Source organism: Lethenteron reissneri, chromosome 7, assembly GCF_015708825.2.
Source record: "Lethenteron reissneri isolate LAM-NWPU_2019-01 chromosome 7, ASM1570882v1, whole genome shotgun sequence".
NCBI lineage: Eukaryota > Metazoa > Chordata > Hyperoartia > Petromyzontiformes > Petromyzontidae > Lethenteron > Lethenteron reissneri.
The window spans coordinates 6015066-6030207 of NC_083785.1; the positions used below are offsets into that span (position 1 = coordinate 6015066).

Sequence of the window (15142 nt, forward strand, 5' to 3'; positions counted from 1 at the left end):
CTGTGGATCGCGTTGTGAGTACGCGGCTCTCTGTGGTGCGAGAGTCTATACCAGTGGTTCTTCTTCTTCTTCACCTGGGGTGTGTGCACGCACCCACTGGGGGTGTGAGATGACCTTTCTGGGGGTGCGAGACATGGGCGGATTTTTCTAGAAGGTAAATAATCGAAAACTAATATTAAGTACAACTACTTTTTATTCTTGGTTCTTTCGGTAAAGTCACGTAGAAGGGAAATAATAAAATAATACAAATATAAAACAATGAAAATTCTCACGACGTTTCGACTGCAACACAAGCAATCATCATCAGGTGTGAAATCCACAGCAAGAAAATTTGTTTCATCAAACCTATGTATTTATGAACATTGTACATGTTGTAGCGATTGAGAGCCAAATGGGTGCAGGCTTCAGTAAAGCTTGAGCACCGCTGGTCTATACCCTGCAGTGTGGACCGACGTGCAGCGTCGAAATGCCACCGCATCTCGTCAATGCGCCGTACAGAATAGGTCGGGAGCTTTTATTTAAACGAGAGACTAACAAAGAGCTCGTCCTTTTGGACGCGACTCGTCGTCTGTCCGTCCGTCCTTCCCTCTGGACGTGACATCCTGTCAGCCTGCAAAACTTTTTTTCGAATATAGTTGGTCAAATCGGTCAGAAAATGTTATCCTCTATAAGAATTTTTTTTGGGTTAGATCGCGGAAATATGCGTCTTGATTTGAAGGTTTCGTGACTGCAGGAATCCATAATCTTTGGTTCTTTCGGTAAAGTCACGTAGGTATAAAATGAAATAAATCACAACGTTTTGGGCGCAGTCAGCTAACCCACGGCACCTGGCTCTATCCCGTGGCCTCAACGTGCACCTAGCCTGCCACAAGCTCCGTGTTGTTGTTGTCGTTGTTGTCGTTGTTGTAGTAGCAGTACACGTACACGCCGTGAGTGTATACAACTCAAGTGAGGGGGACGCAACGTGGGAGCTGCCGCCGAGCTGCCGCGCGTGCCGAGCCCGCCACGATGAGCGAGGGCCACGCGCGTCTCGTCTGTGGCTTTGCTTGACGACGGCTTTCTGCTGAATCACGGAAATCCGCCGCCGCCGCGTTCCAGCAACAGTCACTCAGGTGCAGCACGTGGCGTGGGGTGGGGGGGAGATGGTGGGGGGGGGGGTAGGGGGGGGTATGCCCCCCACAAACTACGTGACAGATTTCTAGAGGGGATGGGTGGGGAGCAATCGACTTCATCCCCCTAAACTAAAATCCACCAACTATCAAAAAAAATCAGGGCGGTAGACAACTCTATAATTAATTATTAATCATAGTTTTTCCAAGACATATTGGCCAGCGTAGAAGAGTAGGCCAAGCACCCTCTCAAGGGTCTCTCTACAGCTTCCTGTAGTGGGGGCCACTGTCGCAGGTTGTGGTGTGGGCGACCAATTACAGAGCCTCACCTTTATCTCTAAACAACAACAACCACGCGTGCCGCTTGTTGTTCAAATGATCACCATCAAACTTGATTTGAAGCTTTCGTGACTGCAGGAGTCACTCTTTGGTTCTTTCGGTAAAGTCACGTAGAAAGAAAATAAATTAAATAATAGAACACGACGTTCCGTTTGCAGCACAAGCAGTTGCTTGTAATAGAATACGACGATTCCATTGCTTGTGTTGCAATCGAAACGTCGTGTTCTATTATTTAATGTGTTGTACTGTACTTCTGTGCTGCCGCCGCGTCTACTCGCGTCGTCCGCTGCGCTGAATATTACGCGAGCGATGATCAGCGTTGCTCGTTGCGTTTCGCATTCGATGTTCCGTTGCGACAAAAATATCCGAAATAACAAACTCAAGGCTAATATGAGATTCGTCGCATCGGCGAATAGCTCATACCCATTCAATTAGCGCTTTGCAATTTTCCATCTCTCTCTCTCTCGCTCTCTTCTTACACGGAGTCATTGACGGCGTGGTGATTACGCACGGCACAAGGTTTCGTATGTGTTGCGGTTATTCAATAAGTCTTGGGCCTCTGAGGACGCCCACGGTGAGAGAGTTGCAGACTGCGGTCGTTGCGAGAGAGAGTTGAGTCGACGGCTGCGTTAAAGAGCTTTGGGGCTCATCGGATTTCCTCCTGCGATGAATAAATATTCGGATTCCGAGTGAACCGCAGTTGAACAACCAACCCGAGCCAATCGACTGTTCTCTCGTACTCGACGTACGGCGAAGCGCAGGGAGATTACACACTTTTTTTACATTTAAAAACAGCCGCACCGGCGAGCCAATAGTTCTCGCGATAATTGCCAACCTTGCGAAACTCGATATCGTTGCAACCCGAGCGAGGTTTAATTGAGGCCGAATTACGTCAAAGAGTTTGGTGCCCAAACTAAACATTCTTTTTCTTCTTCTTCTAATATTCCCTCTCGCGTGCATGTGTGTATGTGTCTGTGTGTGTGCGTGTGTGTGCGTGTTTGTGCGTGTGTGTTTGTGTGCGTGTGTGTGCGTGTTTGTGCGTGTGTTTGTGTGTGTTTGTGCGTGTGTGTTTGTGTGCGTGTGTTTGTGTCTGTGTTTGTGTGTGTGTTTGTGTGTTTGTGCGCGTGTGTTTGTGCGTGTGTTTGTGCGTGTGTGTCTGTGTGTGTTTGTGTGTGTGTGTCTGTGTGTGTTTGTGTGTGTGCGCGTGTGTGTGCGCGTGTGTTTGTGCGTGTGTGTCTGTGTGTGTGTGTTTGTGTGTGTGTGTTTGTGTGTGTGTGTTTGTGTGTGTGTGTTTGTGTGTGTGTGCGCGTGTGTGTGTGTGTGTTTGTGTGTGTGCGTGTGTTTTTGTGCGTTTTGGCAAAAGCTCGCGGTGGCTAAGCAGCCGTGCCGGCTATGACCGAGTTTATTGGCCGGCCTCTCGTTATCAACGTCAATGTTATAACGGTGAACATCGTCCAATCAGTGGTGACCTGGGAGGTTTCGTGAAAGGGTCTGTGATGGTGATAGTGGTGGTGCTAGTTACAATGATGGTAATCATCATCGTGATGGTGATAGTGATGATGATAGTGATGATGATACTTCCGATGATGATGGAGATGTGGCATTTAACAATAATTATATTAGTATTCCGCTTATTTACCCAGTAAAGTCTCACCGAGTCTCAAGACTTTTTTTTTGGAGGGTCCTGCCAAGTTTCTGCTGCTATGCGCGATCCCAATTGATGACACTGTCAGTGTAATTATTTTTTAAATACCAAAATCGCCGTTACAATGTTACTATTGTGTTTGAGGCATTGGAGGAGACCGGACAACCCTGAGCAAACCCCCACACCGAGAGGCACCCGAGTCAGGAATGAAACCCAGGCCTCACAAAGACAAAGATTCCCCCCCCCCCATAGCCTCATCAGACTGTTGGGGCAAGTGCTGTTAAGCGAGCAGTACCTACGAAGGCCGGCACGGCACACGAGGGGGTGGGTGGCCAGCACCACGCCCGGCCGCATTTGTCTCCCCAGTGGCGATGTTTACACATCGCAACTCTGTACTCATTTGAGGCTGAGTCGACTTATGGGGAGTCCCAAGACCAGTTCAGATAATAGTCACTGGGTGTTGGCCGTGAGCGGAAATCGAACTCGGGTCGCCGGGTTCGTAGCGCAGCGCGCTAACCGTTACACCACCGCTCCCCACGTGTCCCCACACACACAGCACACACACGGGCACCACCACTCAGCACCCACCACCCTTTGTGGATGGGTCCGTCCGACCCCTCCGACGGCACCGACATGGTACGAACCGGCCGCTCGCATCACCGAGCACATCGCCTTTTCTGATCTCGTCTCTTGTCGGCCACCTGATGTTGGTGTCTATTTTTATCCGCGCATCTGTGTCTCGACGTCGTCATCATTCGATACCGATCGTAGAACGCACGAGCGATAAATCCTCTTTCCGAATTGAATAAACACACGCACCCGGTCGAATCCCCGGCCACGGATAACGCGATACACACACACTCACGCACACCACGTAAGCATCGAGCACATGCGCGCACGTGATGTGCGGGACGGAATGCGTCCGGCTTGTACGTCCGCCGCGGAGATGGAGCGACGAAATCAGTGCAGGCGCTGGGTGGATTGCTGCATCGCAAGTTCACGAGAGGAGGTGGCGGCGGGTTGGGAGGTCTTCATCAAGCAGTGGATTAATCACGGCTCCTGCTGCTGATGATGATGTGTGGAGTGGCGAGGGAGTGGTTCGCGCACTCTGCTATAAACCCGGCTTCCCGTCATCTGACCAGGATGGTGAAGTATGGCCAAACAAACAAAACAAACCCATGCCCGCCAAGCGGTAGGTAGACCTTCACCCAGCAGTGGAGTGAGCATGGGCTCTAGACTCCTGCTGTACACGCGCACCTGCATTTTCTATGCACCTATTCTTACGCACTGGGCCACGCGCCACCCTCTTGTTGACATTACCGCACGCACGGCACAGGCTGCCGACGAGACCCAGAAGGCCGAGGGCCCCATGCAGTTATGGAACATTTGGTCCAAAGAACACCCCCATCACTGTGGGCTGCCGTCATGCTCACACAAAACCCCTTACCCATACGGAGTGTTACCCATACCAAGTGTTACCCTTAAGTGATGTTACCCTTAACGAGTGTTGCCCATAACGAGTGTTGCCCATAACGAGTGTTGCCCATAACGAGTGTTGCCCATAAGGTTGCCAAGGGAGCCGGTATAATGAATCAATGGAGACCTCTGTCCAATGTCCCCCTCCTCCTCCTCTCTGTACCCCGGTGCCAGCTCACGTCCCTGGCCCCGGTGCCAACTCACGGTCAAGGCTCCGGTGCCAGCTCACGTCCTGCACGCCGCTCGGTGGCTACGCCACAGCTCACAAGCTCATAGCCCGCGCGAGACAGAAACATCCTCGGCATCCCGTTCATTCGTCGCGGTGGCACGACAACCACACCAATGCAGATCGCTCGCCATTATCCGCGGGCGGATTATCTTGGTATCTGCATTGTCGTCATCATCGTTGTCATTGTTGATCATGATCGTCCCGATAATCGTCGTCATCATCAATCATCATCACCGTTAACGTCATTGTCCTAATCATCGTCATCATACATCATCATCGTCATCATAAATCACCATCGTTCTCATATCCACCATCGTGGTCACCGTCAACGTCGTCATCGCCATGATTGTAACCACCGCTCCGTGCGTCCGCATGGGGTCTTGCCGCGCCACTCCTCACCCCCCCCCCCCCGGCTCGCGCCGCTCCCTCTCGGGCACCCCGAGCTGTCATCCCCGCCAGGGCCCCATTTGCTTCTATCAATAATAGATGCACGCGCGGATTATTGCTCACGTAGCGCTACGATGCGCAATGAGCGCGCCCTCGTCCCTCCTACGCCGTGTGTTCCAGTGTGCGATACACGTGGCCTTCAGACGCACAAGTTCACGTCAGGACAGTCATCATCTTCGCCATCAGCCGTGATCATTCCACTGCTGGATGAAGGCATGCTAAGGCTGCTTTCATCTCTAGCGGTACTGTGATGTCACAGTTCGCCCGGGATGAGTATAAACGGCAACACTTTATCACGAGTAATACATATAATTGGTAAATTGTCTACCTGCCGCCTCGTGACTTATTGCGGGTCGTTTGGAGGCTTTTCTTTCAAGAAGTTGGCAGGGCTGTCCCCTCCCTCCCCTCCCTCCCACCACCACCACCACCAACCCTACCCCCAACGGCGTAGTGCACCACAAGCGACCGGACACGCGACGTGGCAACAAAGGGTCTGAAATGAAACTTTAATCAAGAGCGGTAAGGGCCTCTTCACACGCCGAGAGCGGCTCCCTGCTCGCGCGGGGAGCAGCTGCGCTCCGAGTCGTTCGCTCTCGACACGTGACACGTGACCCTTCGCGCCTCGAGACATTTTTTTATGAAATAGAAAATAAATTATTTTGTTTTGTCACCCCCCCGCCCCTTCTCTCTCTCTATCCCAAGTCTTACCCCCGGTGGTGTTCTCGGGCTTCAAGGCGGGCAGCAGAGGGCACGGCGACCGCTCACCGACTCAACCAGCACTGACCGAATCCGATGAGCTATGAAGCTCTTTGTCACAGGCGTCCAGTATGGGCCGGGAGTCAGAACGTCACAACAACAAAGGGTACAAAATGACGAGAGCGGTGCATGGCGATCTGCACGGCATGGAGAGGTCATCATCCAGCAGTGGAGTGACTAAAAGGATGTCCGTGTGTGTTATCATGAGAGGAAGAATCCATTCTGAAATTGCACACAGCAGTGATAGAGGAGGCCCCATTAAAGTGGATATCATAGAGCGGCTTCTGAGAACTCCCCAAGTGCCCTCCGATCCACAGAGTACGGCGCGGCCCAACTTGCCACCCGTCCTGCCACTGAGAGAGCAGTGCTCGCTGTTTAAATCTCAGGGCTGGAATGCAGCCAAATTAAATGGTCAACTACATTTAATGAGATGGGGTTCTTTTTTAGTTTGGTGCCGTCATTCGTGACCGGGCTAAGATCGACAGCCCACTCCACTCGAGAAGCCAGTGGAATCACGGCCGTCTGAGATGTGGATCACATCCAGAATTAGTGACGGTGCCAATTCAGACCGCGGGTCTCAGTCGCCCCTTACCATCCATAAAACATTTGCACGTTTAATTTTTGTTTACGTATGCTGAACTTCTTTCGCACCGTACGTAGCCAATCGGAGGTGCGGGAGAAGGGCATACATACACAAAGTGAACTCTAGGGTGGTATTGTGTCCACTCTTCCACATTCACCGGGTGTTTTGGCAGAGGTGGATATGTTTGAGGCATTGGAGGAGACCGGACAACCCCCACAAAGACAAAGATCCCCCCTCCTATAGCCTCATCAGACTGTTGGGGCAAGTGCTGTTAAGCGAGCAGTACCTACGAAGGCCGGCACGGCACACGAGGGGGTGGGTGGCCAGCACCACGCCCGGCCGCCTTTGTCTCCCCAGCGGTATTCAATGTGTTGACCGCGGTGAACCCATTGAATACCGCTGCCGGGTGGACAGAGTCGAAGTGGAGGGGGGGTGGAGATGGAATCGAACCGGGAGGACCTCTGCATTGCAAGTGCATTGTGCTGACCAAGGCACCAACAGCAGCTCCCACGTGTCCCAGCTGGGAACGGCCAAATGTGCGCCCGCGTTCTCTGCTTGAACAGTTCTCGGCTCTGCAAGCAGTGCCAAGGCCTCCCAGGAAAGGTCAAAGTCGTCGTTGGACAAAACGAAGAGCGAAAACGATCCTGGGGCAAGCCCTTCATCAACTCGCATGAACCAGCGTGGTGAAGTATGGTCAAACAACCACCATCGCCGGCACGGTGTGGTGCGGAGGCCGCGATCGGGTAGTGGGTTGAGGGCGAATGGTTGAAGGCGAGGTCAGGAGGTCATCACGACCATCGCCGTTGATGGCATGACAGCTGGCGCCATCGCCTCCTTCCTTATGCTCGGTGCGATCAGCTGTTGAACAGGGTTGAACCATCTTGCCAAATTTTCTCTGCAACAATTTCGCCTCCTCTCGTCTTTGGCTCTCGTTGTATCGACACAGAGTTAGCACGCCTTTCACGGACCGCATGCGTGTATGGTGACCTTTTTCTGCACCGTACGTAGCCAACTCTTACAGTCTCACCACCACCACCGACTCACTCCACGTCGTCTCCCCGGTCACCCGACCTCTTGCGTGCCACACCAGATCGCTCGTCTCAGTTCGCCGTAGAATTCTGTAGCAATTATATAATTACTAATTACACAGCCACCAAACTATTCTCAGCCGGCGCTACTGCCAAAAGTCCGCACTTAAAATTGCCTTCCGCCACTTAGGTAATTACGTTACAGACACGCGCACACACACTCATTCGCGGCCTTGATCAATCCACTGCTGGATGGAGGCCTCCCCAAGCCATCGCCATCCACCGCAGTCTCTCGATGCAATGATCATGACAATCACCACAGATCGAACTCCTGCACGCGAGACGCTGATGTCAACGCTCCATCCCAACGGGAGCGCTCCCAGCCTTCGGCTGTCACCGCCTCATCAGTCCCGGACCAGGGCGCACCACGGCCACTGCGACGCCTCGACTCCGTGCGGCGCCGCGTCCTGCCTCTCCCGTGTGCTTCTTAGCGAACTTGTCAGCGATTGTTTCCATTTCCCTTCGTCGGTGTCCGTGTCTCCGTCGCATCGATTGCAAACTCTCTTCGTTAAAGCACGCTGGGCTCGTACCAGTCACGCGTGCGTGTGTGTGTGTGTGCAGTGGGGAGCGGTAGTGTAGCGGTTAGCGCGCTGTGCTACGAAGCTGGCGACCCGGGTTCGATTCTCGCTAACGGTCAACACTAGTGACAATTAACTGAACCGGTCCTGGGCCTCCCCTAGGTCGCCTCAGCCTCAAATGAGTACCCGGTGCGGTGCGTAAAACATCGCAACTAGGGCGACAAAGGCGGCCTTCATAGGTGCTTGCTAACAGCACTTGCCCCAACAGTATGTTAAGGCTATATGGGGGATATTTGCCTGTGTGTGCCTACAGCAGTTATTGAAGGTGGACCGGGATCAAAATGATGAACGAGATGCTGATGCGAGCAGGTTTGGAGTACTTTAAGAAATACACAATAAATACAAAAATACAAAGACAAACATCCCCCGTGTAGCCTTTAACGGGCTGCTGGGACAAGTGCCGTTCGTGAGCACCTACACAGATCGGCACAGCACACGAGGGGGTGGGTGGCCAGCACCACGCCCGGCCGCCTTTGTCTCTCCAGTGCTGCTGCTTACACACCACGCCAGGTACTCATTTAAAGGTTGAGTTGACCTAGGGGAGTCCCAGCACCGATTTTCAGATATTCGCTACTGTTGTTGCTTATAATCAGGAATCGAACTCGTGTGGCCGGTTTCGTAGTCCAGTGCCTAACCACTGCACCACCGCTCCTTCACAAACACAAACTCCGCACGCTGCGCCAAAGCCTCGTTAAAGCTGTGCGGCCGTCACACGTCTGGGAATGACAACGGGATTTAGAAAATGCATCCAGTGGGGACATCCGAAGCCGGTTTATATCCTACACCCACCCACGAACTATCTCTCTCTCTCGTCTGAAACAAAACGAGATACAGCGACATCGTACGCACCTCCGCTGACCCCGGCTGGCTACGTACGGTGCGAAAGAAGTTCAACACGCACATTACGTGCGAGTACCGCTATTGCTCCGAGCCATCCGTCCCCCGTCAGCCACAGTGACACGTGCTCTTTGTGTTGTTTTCATCGAGCGCTCTTGCCACTAACCTCTGGCAAATGTCAGCAGCAGCATTTGTTTTTTTGAACAAGTCTGATTCTGCTGATGGTACTGCGAAGGTCGACGGGCTAAAACACGCATATTTTTTATTTACATATAAATTACATCAAACAATTGTCAAAGAATGACAAACGACAATAGACGATTGTGCAAAGGCCCGAAACGTATTATTGACGATCAGATACGTCCATTTACTTAACATACCGGATACAGTGATGACAAGATGCACTCCCCCCCCCCCCCCCCGGCAAGTGGTGGTGCTGACTGTCCCTGGCTGCCTGTGAGCCGGCACTGTGGAGGCAGCAGCGGGGGTTGGTGGACCACACACAGACGTTGTGAAACTCCCTTCTCGCGGGAGTCGAAGAGGAGCTGTACCCTGGCTCGCCAGGAGAAGGTGTCACAGCCAGTGGGCTAATCGCCATCTGTTCCCATCTTTACGGCCATTGAGTGTTGCCCCTCGCGCAAGGCATGGGGGGTTTCTCCGATTGTTCCGGTTTCCTCCCACGTGGCACAATAGACACACACAGCTCAGCATTAATTGGCTGCTGAAAACGTCTTACAGATAACAACACATCGCAATGTAGCAGCAGCAGCATCATGACCCTCCTGAAAAAGAGTCACGTGAATTTCCTGGATCAATAAGTAAAGTATCATGATGATTGTTACAGTTGGGATGGGTGCGTGTTATTATGACGAGGTAAGTGCGTGGGTGTTCGTGAGTGTGTGCGTGTGAGAGGAGCGGTGGTGTAGCGGTGAGCGCGCTGCGCTACGAACCAAGTTTGATTACCGCTCACGGTCAACACCAGTGACGATTATCTGAACCGGTCATGGGCCTCCCCTTGGTTGCTCCAAATGAGTACCTGGTGCCGTGTGTAAACATCACCACTGGGGAGACAAAGGCGGCCGGTCGTGGTGCTGGCCACCTTACGTGCCGTGCCGGCTTTCATAAGTGCTACTGGCTAACAGCACTTGCCCCAACAGTCTGTTAAGGCTACACGGGGGGGGGATCTTTGTCTTTGTGCGTGCGACCAGATCTGGGCGACTTGATTGGCATCGTCTGACAAAGTCCCGAGTCCGCGCGGCGCTCCTCCCTCCGGAGCGTCCTCATGACCCCCCAGGGGCAGTGGCAGTGACGGCGGCGGTGGTGGTGGTGGTGGCGGTGGTGGTGGTGGTGACAGCGGTGGTGACGGTGGTGGTGGTGGTGGCGGCGGTGACGGTGGTGGTGCTGGTGGCGGTGGTGACGGTGGTGGCGGTGGTGGCGGTGGTGACGGCGGTGGTGGTGGTGACGGTGGTGGCGGTGGTGACGGTGGTGGCGGTGGTGACGGTGGTGGTGGTGGTGGCGACGGTGGTGACGGTGGTGGTAGTGCTGGTGACGGCGGCGGCAGTCATCCGGGTGCGTGCAGGCTCCGCTACGGTGACCTTGCAGCGAAGGTCAATCGATAGCGGCGAGGCGAGCTGACCACAACGTTCAATCCACACGCGAGCTCTTTCCGCCACGCACGCCGCACGGAGCTCCAGAATATGAGACGCGATTTGCCCCCTCCCCCCCCCCCTTGTATTTGACACCCAACGTTTGGGAGGAGGTGCGTCTTGTGATCCGCTACTTTACGTGTGTGTCTGTGTGTATGTGTCTGTGTGTGTGTCTGTGTGTGTGTGTCTGTGTGTGTGTGTCTGTGTGTGTGTGTCTGTGTGTGTGTGTCTGTGTCTGTCCGTCTGCTACAGCAGAGGTATAGGGAATTCAACAAGACCTACATCTCTGCTTTATTGACCTGGTCAAGGCCTATGATACCATCAGTAGGCCTGGACTCTGGGTTGTTCTTCGTGTTTTTGGAGTCCCTGACCCTCTGTTCACGATCATTAAGGACCTTCATGATGGTGAGCGGGCCCGGGTAAAACTACGTGGCTGGGAGTCAAAGCCTTTCCCTGTACACCTTGGGGTGCGACAGGGATGTCCTCTGGCTTCCACATTATTTAACATCTAGTTTGACTACGTAGTTCGTGAAGCCTTCAATAACTGTACCGGGGGAATCTCCATTTGGTACAGATATAATGGGAGGCTGATCGATGCCCGGGTGCGATCAAGAGTTGGCTCCCTATTGGTCAACCACGTTATGTATGCCGATGAATTGGTAATAGCTGCTGAAGCGTGCCACTAAGCGGTGGGGCCTTACCATCAGCCCCACCAAAACTAAGCACCTGCCTGGGTATTTTGTACCATTGGACACTCCACCCCCACAACTCCCAATCGGTGATGGGGCAGTAGTGGAGAGAGTGGAGAGTTCCCTATACCTGGGCAGTGTGCTTATGACCGGCTCCAGTTTAACAGCAGAGGTCTCACTCCGAATTAGTCGAGCGGCAATATCTTCTCATCGGTTGCGTAACGCTGTGTGGAAGCTGCTGGTCTGTCGCTCCGCACGAAGCTTCAGGTCTTCTCGGCAACAGTCATTCCTTCCCTTCTCTACGTTTGCGAAACGTGGACCCCCCTAATGGAGCATCTTCGCCGGTTGGAAACATTTAGGCTGGCCTGCCTACGATCCATCCTGGGTTGAACCAGGCTGGATTGTGTGAGGGGCTCACAAATCCTTGAAAGATCTGGGCAAAGTCCCATCGGTGAGCTCCTCTGGCAGGCAAGGCTGCGTTGGCTGGGTCATGTAGCCCGCATGCCCAGCCACCGCATGCCGAAACAGCTTTTGTTCGGCCGGATCGAGGGGGCTAAACGGGCGCGGCACGGGCTAGAGAAGAGATGAAGTGATGTGGTACAGGAGGACGTGGAGCTGAGTGGACTTGTCGATGACTGGTACCAGCGGTGTCAAGATCGGCCTCTGTGGAGGAGGCTCCTGAAGGACGCTACTGGGCAGTTGGAGGCAGTCGCCCTCCAGCAACAACGGAGGGTGGAGGAGCGACGCTCACAACAACGAGCGGAGCGCCGGGTGGCTAAAGCACAGCAAGTTGGCACAGTAGGAGGCACAGGTGGTGCATCAGCCAGTCATCTCGGTCATCTCAGTCAGTCGACCCCTGGCACCTGGGTCTGCCCCGTGACCTCCTGCCAGCGGGCGTTCGACACTTCACGTGGCCTCAACGTGCACATGGCCTGGCGGTTGTTGTTGTTGTTTGTGTGTGTCTGTGTGTGTCTCGCTGGTTATGTGTGTGTCACCTTACTGACACCGATGGCGCGTTTTGGGGTGCGTCTTTACTTCGCACTGAGTTTTATAATCCGAAGAATGCGGCAGCTGTTAAATAACGCGACGTACACCAGCCTGGCAACCCCTTAGCAGTGCCCTACCTTGTCACAAGACCAACTCAGACCGTATTGGTCACCCCCGTGCCCCTTATAAATATCAACGTCCATCCTACAAAGTCCCATCACGAGGGAGAAACACAAACAAATAGACAACACGTATTGAGACGGCTGTACGCCGTCTGGACCTGGAAACTCGATTACCCTGTACGATAGCACGCGGTAAACCACGTGGGTTGACAGCTTTGCGAACAACAAACTCCAGCGACGTTGCAAAACTCCAACAACTCCAACAACAACAACTCCAACAACTCCAACAACTACTCCAACAACAACAACACCTGCATCTGATCCCTGCCGGGACATCCCGCAACAGGAGTGAGGTGACTGACACAGAAGTGACTGACACAGCTATAACTATTCAGAAAGGGGGGGGGGGGGTGAGAATCTAACAGTATGGGGGGAAGGGGAGGGGGGCAGAGTCCGACGGTAGGGGGCTAACCTCCCCACGCTAACTGCCCCCCGCTAACCGCCCCCCCTTCCACCCCTCCTCACTTCGCTCTGCGGTGATCGCCATCGTAGGCGCGTGGCCGAGACCCCCTTGGCACGGGGGTGCTGCTCGCGGAGGCCTTCATCCAGCAGTGGATGGACCGTGGCTCGTGATGATGATGATGACGAGGAACGGATGTGACACGCGTCATCGACTCGCGGACCGCACGCGCGTTGAACTTCTTTCGCACCGCACGTGGCCAATCGGAGGTGCGAGAGAATCCAGAGACCGTGCTCAAGGAGCGGTGGGCGCCGCGGTTAGCGCACTGCGCGACGAGCCCCACCTGGGGTCCGACTTCGAATTTCGGCCACAGGCCATCGAAGCGCTAAAGCCTTGGCCACCCTGCAGCAGCCCGCGCTGACTCCAGCGGAGCGTAGGGGACACGTGCACGATAGTCAAGGAGGCATTCATCCAGCAGTGGATTGCCAAAAGGAGCTGCGCGTAATCACACAGACACACACCACACTGCACACTGCTCTACACACCGCACTACACACTACACTACACACGACACAGGTGCGTGCGATCACGCGAGCGGAGCAGAACGTTCGATCTGGATAAAACGCCGGTCGCATCATCATCATCACCACCATCATCACCATCATCATCGCCACCGCAGCGGTGCGCCGGCGGTCACGCTGGCGGCACTCACCGTGGCGCTGCCGGGATGCAGAGACAGATTCATGGCAGCCGCGGGGACTCCGAGCTCGGAATTACGAGCAGAGCGAATAGAATAACGCGAGATGAGCACAGAGAGAGAGAGACAGAGAGATAGAGATACAGAGAGACAGAGAGAGATGAAGAGAGATGAGATGAAGAGAGAGATGAGATGAAGAGAGAACGAGAGAGAGAGATAATGTTCCAAGAGCGCTCTGAACAGCGATTGCACCGCACGTGTGCGCGGCGCTGATGAATGATGCAGTGCCCAGCCCCTCCCCTCTGCCCTCTCCAGCCCCTCCCCTCCACCACCCCCAACCTTCCAGGCTTTGGGCGAAATGATGGGGGGTAGGGAGGTGTGGGGGGGTAGGGAGGTGTGGGGGGGTCTCAACGATTCACGCCCTCGCTCGCCGTAGCCAATCAACGCAGAGCATCCCCGCCTACCCACTCGACCTCCACCACGATCAGCACTACCAGCCTCCACCACCACCACCAACAGCACCACCACCCTTCACCACCAGCACTACCACCCTCCACCACCACCAGCACTACCACCCTCTATCACCCTCCACCACCACCACCAGCACCACCACCCTCCACCACCACCAGCACTACCACCCTCTATCACCCTCCACCACCACCACCACCAGCAGAACTTCCACCCTTCACCACAACACCACCATCACCACCACCACCAGCACTACCACCCTCCACCACCACCAGCACTACCACCCTTCACCACCACCATCACCACCACCACCAGCACTACCACCCTCCACCACCACCACCAGCACTGCGGCAGATGAAACGATGGGGGGGAAAGTTTCTTAAATCAGCCCCCCCCCGCAGCCTCTGGCCGCTCACCCCTAGCACCAAAGACAAAGATCCCCCGTGTAGCCTTCACAGACTGTTGGGGCAAGTGCTGTTAGGGAGTAGGACCTGTGAAGGCCACCACGGCACACGAGGGGTGGGTGGCCAGCACCACGCCCGAAATGATTCGTCTCCCTCGTGGCGATGTTTACACACCGCACCAGATGCTCATTTGAGGCCGAGTCGACCTAGGGGAGGCCCAGGACCGGTTCAGATAATCGTCACTGGGTATTGGCCGTGAGCGGAAATCGAACTCGGGTTGCCAGGTTTGTAGCGCAGCGTCGTGCTAACTGCTACACTACCGCTCCCCACCACCAACACCGCCACAACCAACACCACCACGACCACCACCAACAGCACAACCACCACCAACACCACAACCACCACCAACAACAACAGCGGCGGCGGCGAGGCCCCGAAGAAAGTCAAGATCAGCTCCGACGCCCTTGACATTGATAAGTGAACCTCCGCTCCTGCTCCTGTGCTGCCCTCTAGAGGCCCGTGGCCTCCCCCTGCCCACAGCGGTCCGCGCTGTCGACTCCCGGGCCGAGCCCCACAGCCCAC

At 54.5% G+C, this 15142-nt stretch overlaps 1 protein-coding gene across 4 annotated transcripts in view; it reads right to left on the minus strand.

Moving 5' to 3' along the window:
- The window catches only part of LOC133356679 (electroneutral sodium bicarbonate exchanger 1-like), an 82990-nt gene that overhangs the window by 56199 nt on the left and 11649 nt on the right, over window positions 1-15142 (minus strand). For 2 of the 4 annotated variants that reach the window (XM_061574349.1, XM_061574343.1), the window contains exon 1: window positions 13704-13863. The exons of the other annotated variants lie outside the window; for them this stretch is intronic. In XM_061574349.1, the coding sequence (XP_061430333.1) occupies window positions 13704-13736 (33 nt within the window). In that variant the 5' untranslated portion in view covers window positions 13737-13863. Of the gene's footprint in view, window positions 1-13703; window positions 13864-15142 lie in introns of those variants that run through there. 4 annotated transcript variants of the gene reach the window in all.